The 8,889-nt window shown below is 40.7% G+C and overlaps 1 protein-coding gene across 1 annotated transcript; it reads left to right on the forward strand.

The window, feature by feature from the left end:
* Positions 1 to 4,930: 4,930 nt before the first annotated feature.
* LOC121267220 (uncharacterized mitochondrial protein AtMg00860-like) lies at positions 4,931 to 5,344 on the forward strand. Its single transcript, XM_041171069.1, has one exon. It carries the CDS (start codon positions 4,931 to 4,933, stop codon positions 5,342 to 5,344), a length of 414 nt encoding a protein of 137 aa, XP_041027003.1.
* The last annotated feature ends 3,545 nt before the right edge of the window (positions 5,345 to 8,889 follow it).

The raw sequence follows: 8,889 nt of genomic DNA on the forward strand, positions 1-8,889 counted from the left end.
ACTTTAGGTAACACCGAGACTTCAAGTTCTAAAACATGTGATATTAAGTGTTTTAAATGTCAAAGGCGGGGACACATAGCCAGCCAGTGTGTAAACAAAAGGGTGATGGTGATAAACGCCCAAGGAGAGCTTGAGTCAGAAAATGAGGAAGAAGTAGATAATGATGATATGCCATCTTTGGAGGATGCCGATGATGAGCAAAATGTTGTGGTTGGAGATTTATTGGTAGCAAGGCGAGTTCCCAATGTGCAGGTTAAGGAGGAAGAAAGTAACCAAAGGGAGAACTTGTTTCATACTCGGTGCTTTGTAAATAACAAAGTTTACAGTGTCATTATTGATGGAGGGAGTTGCACAAACGTAGCCAGCACTTATGGTGGAGCATTTGGCTTTAACTACCTTGAAACATCCTCAACCTTACCGGTTTCAGTGGCTGAATGAATGTGGCGAAATCAAGGTGACAAGACAAGTGTTGGTAGCATTATCCATTGGCAAATATGAGGATGAGGTGCTTTGTGATGTGGTTCCTATGCACGCATGCCATTTACTACTGGGAAGACCATGGCAGTATGATCTGAGGGTTACTCATGATGGATTCACAAATAAGTATTCTTTCACTCTTAAAAGGCAACCTATTACTCTTGTGCCATTAACTCCTAAACAGGTCAGGGAGGACCAATTAAAGTTACAAAGATCAAATGAAAAAGAAAAAGGAAAAAGAAAGGAAGGCCGAAACTTAAAAAAAGAGTTTAAGAAAAAAGGAGAGAAAAACATTGATCAGAGTGAACAAGAAAGAGAGAGGATTTCGGCCATAGTGAGAGAAAGAGAGGAAAAATTCAATTACATCGCAAAAAAAAGTGAGATCAAGAGAGCATTATTTTCACACCAGCCCCTTATTGTACTCATGTACAAGGAGGCTCTTTTATGTACTAATGATCTCGTCGGTACTTTGCCGAGCAATATTGTTTCTCTTTTGCAGGAGTTTGAAGATGTCCTTCCCAAAGAGGTACCTTATGGTTTACCTCCAATCCGAGGGATTGAACATCAAATTGATTTCATACCTGGTGCATCAATTCTAAACCGACCTGCTTATAGGAGTAATCCCGAGGAGACCAAGGAACTTCAGAGGCAAGTAAGTGAATTATTGGAGAAGGGGTATGTGCGTGAAAGTATGAGTCCTTGTGCGGTTCTGGTGCTATTAGTTTCTAAGAATGATGGAACATGGAGGATGTGTGTTGACTGCCGAGCCATCAACAACATAACGGTAAAGTATGATATGCTGGATGAATTGCATGGTTCTTGTGTCTTTACAAAAATTGATCTTAAGAGTGGATATCATCAGATTAGGATGAAAGAAGGTGATGAATGAAAAACTGCTTTTAAGACTAAATATGGTTTGTATGAGCGGTTAGTGATGCCTTTCGGTTTAACTAATGCTCCGAGCACATTTGTGCGTTTGATGAACCATGTTTTGCGAGCATTTATTGGCAGGTTTGTAGTTGTGTATTTTGATGATATCCTAATGTAACACCCATCCTTGTGGTGGGTCTTTTTATAAAATATTTTAAGAAAGGACGACGAGAATTACCGTCTGATTTAAAACTTTTTGCTTCTTCCCTGGGTGCAAGACTCTACGTTTATAAAATAAAAATGTGCTTTTACAATAAAAGAGGTTTACAACGAAAAACATCATTTTTAATAATAAAAAGGCCTCTCTTACATTTAAATGCTCGTGCCTAGACTTCTGTACTGTTCCCCATGGGCCGTGTCCATCCCGACGCTTACTTCATTTCCTTCCCTGTGGGGGGGAGGGACATGCATAAAAACTAAAATGAGTCTAAGACTCGTAAGCATTACTTCATGCAGTTAAAATATAACATGAGAAAACATTTATTTTCATGAGAAAACATCAATTCGTGAGCATGGGCTCGAATGTCCTCTTTCATGACGTCCACGAGCATCACCTCGTGGCATTCACAAAAGTATCAGTTCGTACCGTCCATAAAACATAAAGCACGGGCTCAAACTTCGCCTTTTGCTGCATCCGCAAGCATCACCTTGAACGTTAGCCTTCGCGACGTCCACGAGCATCACCTCGCGGCGCTCACGACAGCGTCGGTCTGTGGGATCCACGAAGGCGTCCGCTCGAGCTTGTCTTTCATGCATTTTCATCAGTTCGTTTCTTTGAAAATACGTACAATAGATACATCTTATAGTCATCCATTCGCATGCGTACAATTAATAACTTTGGGTGCGTAAAAAGGGGCTTTCATGGAGGGGCCGTACGTACATATACGTTTGAAAGCATAACATCTTCTTTCATGAGCATTTTCTTAAAGATAAAAGCTTTTCCTTTTTGTTTCGTAATTTCTAGAAAACTCCAGAAGGGCATGAACGTAATACTTACCTGGACTCCATGCTATTTGCATATCATGCAGTCCATTCATGCGCGTGTCAGCTGGCAACCTACATGCATGCATAACCTTAACGTCATTCTCTATCTAGTGCATAAGCAATTGAACTAGAAATAGAACTACACTATACTTGAAACACTCTCATTCTATCCCATGCACTTACGTGCCCTTTACTATGCTAAAACCTTCGGGGACCCATTGCGGTTACCGCATCTTCCAACTCAGGTCTTGCCTCGAGTGCTCATTCACTAAAATGAACCCATGATTCACCTTAGGATTAAGACACTAAGACATTCATCTTATTCTCCTTTTTGAACTCATCTTGATGCATGAATCAGACTAACTAAGTCACGCATCTCAATCTTAGACAATACACCCGTCACTACCTCCATACATCTTAGCCCATACTAATCCTCATTCCCATCCATACAAGCCACACGGCTCTAAGCCAACTCTGAGACTTAAGCATCGTGTAACTATGCTTAGGACAGATTACCCATTACATATGGTGAATCCGTCTGGTACACATGTCTCACCAGATTACATATGTACCTTACCCCTTTATCACCTAAGATCAGCATATAACACGTTGATCACCTGCTTGTGTAAACAAGCACCATAGTCTGATACCAACATTCTCTTAACCTGGCTAGCATGACTCTTCATGCTACCCGTCCTTTCGACAGTTCATCCCAACACTTAACATGACAAGACTCCGTTCACAACCACACCTTGCATCACGTCACATAGCTCGAGACTACTCTCAAGCTACACCATGACCTTGTCATGTCACCTGTCATCCTGTTACGTCACTTCTACGCCAACTTCTAACTCATCACGAGTACGGTTCCTCACGTACTCCTATCTCATCGTGACATCTCGTCACGTTCCCGTTACGCCATTTCTACAATAACTCTTCACCCATCATAAGCCTGACTGTCAGGAACAACGTCACGAAGTGACGTTGCCCAGTCATGCTTTCGCTGCATACTCTTACACTTATTCTGCTACTACACCCATACTTCTAGCCGTAAGTCAATTACAGTAACACTTGTCACCTCAGACTACAGGCTACGCCCTAACTACTTCGGGACATTGTTCCACAATTCCCGACACTATTCGCCACGTTCTACGCCCATCAACTGCACAACCATCCTTATCTCTGCGACACGCCACACGGAGTGTCGCTGCCTCATGGAGTACACTCCACGTATACTCCCTTCACATACTCCATTTACATGCACTACGCCACATCACCCTTATGACATACTCGCCATATGGTGCATCAATCCACCATATTGAGTACATTCCACATGTACTCCCTTCATACCCGCTACAACCCATCATCAATATAGCATACCCGCCATACGATGCATCACTCTACCACATAGAGGGAGGCTCACGGTGGTGCCTGGTGGCCGTGGGTGCTGCACACGGTGGCGCACGGTGAGGAAATGGTTAGAGACCCATTTCGGGTTCTTGCCGTGGAAGGAGAGGGAGGGCTGCGTAACAGGGGCTGGCTTTGGTGGAGGATGATGGCCGGTGGGAGGGGAGGTCGCCGTGGGAGCGGTGGAGCCATTGGGCTGCGCACGGCGGCGCAATGGCCATCAAGCCCATTCGGGCTTTACACTTCCAGTGGAGAGGAGGAGAGAGCATTAGAGGGAGAGGTTGCCGTGGATGGACTCACCGGAGGGAGATGAGTGCGATGGTGCCAACGGTGAGAGTGGGTGGCGCATGGCGACGCCGGGCTGTGTGATGGAAGCTACGGGCGTAGGGGCTGCGTACAGCGTACGCCGAAAGAGAGAGGGAGGAGAGAGAGAGGGGAGGGAAAAGTGAGGGGAAAGAGAGAGGGTCTGGGTTTATAAATCCAGTCCCTTCGTCTGGGGATCCTCAAAACGATCTAATGTTGAGATATTAAAATACTGATTTGAAAATGCGTAAACGTTAACTTAATTAAAAGCACTTAGAGGAATTAAGGTAAATATTATTTTAAACTAACTTTAGTTTATAAAATAGTATTTCTTCATCATTAATAAAATGATGAAGTCTTATTTAATATATTTAAAAGGATAAAACCATTTAATTTAATTAAAGCTTTCAACATAATTTAAATCTCATAATATTTCAAGTAACTGGAATCATTTTAATAATTTATATTAAAATGATCTCTGACAATTATAATATTTTGGAGCTCTTCAAAATATTATAATTGTCTCATTTAAAAACAAGTTTAACTCAACGATACTGGAAATACCTCATATAAATATTTCCAGTACATTTTAAACACTGAGTGTACTTTAGAAGTTACCTAATATCTCGAGAGACACGTCGTCATGGTTTGGCACACATGACGATACTCGCAGTCGCCAGAAGGAATGGCAGACTATTGCATTATTCCGTCATCGAAATTTGCTTACGTCAGAAAGGAGGAGCCTTACGTAAGAAAGAAAGAAGCTTACGTAAGAAGAAAGGAGCGGGGGTTACACCTAATCTATAGCAAAAATTTTGAAGAACATGTAATGGATTTGAAATCTGTTTTGGAAATTCTAAGGAAAGAAAGGTTGTTTGCTAACCTCAAAAAGTGCACCTTTTGCACGGATAAGCTTGTATTTCTTGGTTTTGTTGTTAGTAAGAGAGGAATTGAGGTGGATGAGGAAAATGTGAAGGCAATCCATGAGTGGCCAATGCCTACAACAATCAGCCAAGTGAGGAGTTTCCATGGCTTAGCTAGCTTCTATAGACGATTTGTGCGTGATTTTAGTAGCTTAGCCGCCCCTCTCACTGAAGTCATCAAGAAAAATGTGCCGTTTAAGTGGGGGAAAGAACAAGAAGAGGCATTTAGTCTGATCAAAGAAAATTTAACTAATGCACCTTTGCTTGTTTACCTAACTTTGCTAAAACTTTTGAAATTGAGTGTGATGCTTCAGGAATAGGTATTGGAGCTATTTTGATGCAAGAAGGCCGTCCAATTGCTTATTTCAGCTAAAAGTTGAGTGGGGCAGCCCTAAATTGCCCCACTTATGATAAGGAGATGTATGCCTTGGTGAGGGCTTTGGAAAATTGGCAACACTATCTATGGCCAAAGGAATTTGTGATTCACACAGATCATGAATCTTTGAAGCATTTTAAAGGACAGCAAAGGTTGAACAAACGCCATGCTAAGTGGGTGGAATTCATTGAAACATTTCCTTATGTGATCAGATACAAGCAAGGTAAGGAAAATGTGGTGGCTGATGCATTGTCCCGAAGGTATGCTTTACTTTCCATTTTAGATACAAAAATGCTTGGCTTTGAACACATTAAGGATTTGTATGTTCAAGACTCTGATTTTGGTGATGTGTTCAAAGCATGTGAAAAAGTGGCGTTTGGTAAGTTTTATAGGCATGATGGATTTTTGTTTGAGAAAATAAACTGTGTGTGCCTATGTGTTCTTTGCGTGAATTGCTTGTGAGAGAAGCTCATGGTGGTGGTTTGATGGGTCATTTTGGTGTAGCTAAGACTTTAGGAATTTTGCATGAACATTTTTTTTGGCCTCATATGAAACGTGATGTGGAAAGAATCTGTGAGAAGTATATCACGTGTAAACAGGCTAAGTCTAAGTTGAAACCCCATGGTTTGTACACCCCTTTGCCAATACCTAGTGAACCTTGGACTGATATTTCTATGGATTTTGTTTTAGGTTTACCTAGGACTAAAAGGGGGAGAGATTCAGTTTTTGTGGTGGTAGATAGAATCTCCAAGATGGCACACTTCATTGCATGTCATAAAACTGATGATGCATCACATATAGTTGATTTGTTCTTCAAAGAAATTGTTAGGTTACATGGTATGCTTAGGACCATTGTTTCGAGATGCGAAGTTTTGAGTTACTTTTGGAAGACTTTGTGGGGAAAGTTGGGAACTAAGTTGTTTTCTACTACTTGTCATCCACAAACGGATGGACAAATTGAAGTAGTGAATAGAACTTTGTCTTCTTTGTTGCGTGCTATCATTAAAAAGAACTTGAAAACATGGGAAGATGTTTGCCACATGTTGAATTTGCTTACAATAGAAGTATACATTCTGCAACTAAGTTTGCACCATTTGAAATTGTTTATGGCTTTAACCCATTGTCACCTTTGGATTTAATCTCTTTACCTTTGAGTAAACGTGTGAACTTAGATGGCAAAAAGAAGGCAGAATTTGTAAAGATGATTCATGAAAGGGCACGACTGAACATTGAAAGGAGGACTAAACAATATGTCCATCAAGTCAACAAGGGACGCAAGAAGGTAGTGTTTCAACCAGGAGATTGGGTTTGGTTGCACTTAAGGAAGGACCGTTTTCCGGAGAAACGACGTTCAAAACTCCTACCTCGGGGTGACGGACCATTTCAAGCAGTGGAACGCATCAATGATAATGCCTACAAGCTTGACTTACCAAGTGAGTATGGTGTTAGTGCAAGCTTTAATGTTGTAGATTTGTCTCCTTTTGATGTAGGTGATGATTTGAGGACAAATCCTTCTCAAGAGGGGGAGAATGATGCAAACCAAGGAGCCGGACATGCTGATCATACGAGTGGGAATGTAGCTGAATTTGCACAAGGCCCTTTGTCACTTCCTAGTGGCCCAATTACAAGACTTAGAGCCAAACGTTTCAAGGAAGCACTAAATGGGCTAATCCAAGAGAATTGGGCTGATTCTAAAAAGACCAAGATAGGCTCAAATAATAATCAAGGCTTAGTCCATGTTATCAAAGCAATTGAAGAGGCTAATTAGCAAGCAGAAACATGATCCATGGTCTGACCATTAAAGGAAGTGAATTTATTGAGTTTCAAGGATATTAAATAGGAGAATGAACAAGGTCTTGGCTGGGTATGTTAAATACATTGAATCTAGTCATATAGTTATTTTTGGCTGCCTCTAGAAGTCCAAGAGGCCCAAAAAAACGTGGGGCATGTTTATGTTAATATTTGTGTTGTTTTTAAAGCTGTAGTTATGACTTTTCCTATTCTTGGAGGGTTGTTCCAAGTATATAGAAGGGCATTTTGAGTTTTATTATCAGATTTGATCAAAAGCTTATTGTCTATGTGAGGTCTTGTGTTCCTCCTGGTTCTTCAAAGAACTCTTTGAACTTATCAAGTTAATCTTGTGGCGTTCAAGCTCCAAACTTATCACCTTGATTCTAGAGAGACTCCTAAGATTTCTTGGTGTGGTGTTTCAATCCTTCGTAGTCTTGGTTTTCATCTAGTTGGGTGACTGGTCAAGGCTCAACAAATCTTGTCTATACGATCTTGGGGTTCCAAGCCATCATTGTTATCTGGTTTCATCACAGTTGTTGGTGGAGTTCATATCACATGTGGGGAGGTTTATCTAGGGTATTAGTGAGGTCTAATTATGAGGTAATGAAGCATTAATTCAAGAAAATTTGAATTAAAAGGTTTAAGAAAAGATTAGACACAATTAAGCTTCAAAGCATGGCTTAAATTTAACTAACCTCAAGTATGATGGTTAATGATCTTAGCCAATTTTCAAAACTTAATTTGGGTACTTAGGGTATGATTTGGGCTTAAAGAAACCAATGGTATGGTGTATTGGGCTTTTTGTCTTGAATGGTGAAATAAACCCAAAGATGACTTTGGGTCTTGTGGGCTTTAAAAGGGCCAAATATGTGGGTTCATGGCTTATGGGCTCTTGGGCTTGAATGTGAGGAGCCTCATTTCCAGATTTTTAGGGTTGAAAAGAAACCTCAAGATCCACTAAGATAGCTTGAAAATGTTTGACTTGGCCTAATTGGGCCATGGGTTCATTCTACACCTAGTTTGGCACAAAGGCCTTCCTTATACTTGGGCCAAAACTACCCTTGATTTCCTAAGGCCTTGGTTCAAGTCTTCTTGGGCTAGGTCCATAAATGCTCTAAGGTCCTAAAAAGCCTTACTAAGATCACCATTGGGTTTGCCTCTCAAATCCTTAACTTAATGACAATAAGTACCAAGATTAAGGCTCACCTCACTATCAATCTTGATATAAGTAACTAACCCAAGATTAAATGCCTAATCTAAAATGCTTAAGGGTTAATCAAGAGTTAATTAAGTGGGGTGTTACAGGCGCTACAACTTTGCTTTGGAGACCTTTTGATTCCTTTCAATGGCCGTTGATTGTACTTTGTCAACCCGAGGTCACCCCTCGATTTTCACTCATTCCAAAGTAGACAGGGGAGTTTCACTAGGATATTCTGTCATCTAGGCATTGGGTTGCGTCAAGAATATTCTAGATGCAAAAGCTTAACATGCGAACATGTGACGTATTCATATGATCTTAGCATGGCAAGTGAGTGGCATACAACATGGCACATATTCAATGGTTGTAACATATGGACAATTTGAAATAATTAGAATTTGAACATACTCACAATGATCATAGCACATATCATGAACGTGAAACTTTATTATCAAACAACATAGCATAGCATGGTTGAAATACAAATCATGTGAATCCTT

This window comes from Juglans microcarpa x Juglans regia, chromosome 5S (assembly GCF_004785595.1).
Source record: "Juglans microcarpa x Juglans regia isolate MS1-56 chromosome 5S, Jm3101_v1.0, whole genome shotgun sequence".
Classification (NCBI taxonomy): Eukaryota; Viridiplantae; Streptophyta; class Magnoliopsida; order Fagales; family Juglandaceae; genus Juglans; species Juglans microcarpa x Juglans regia.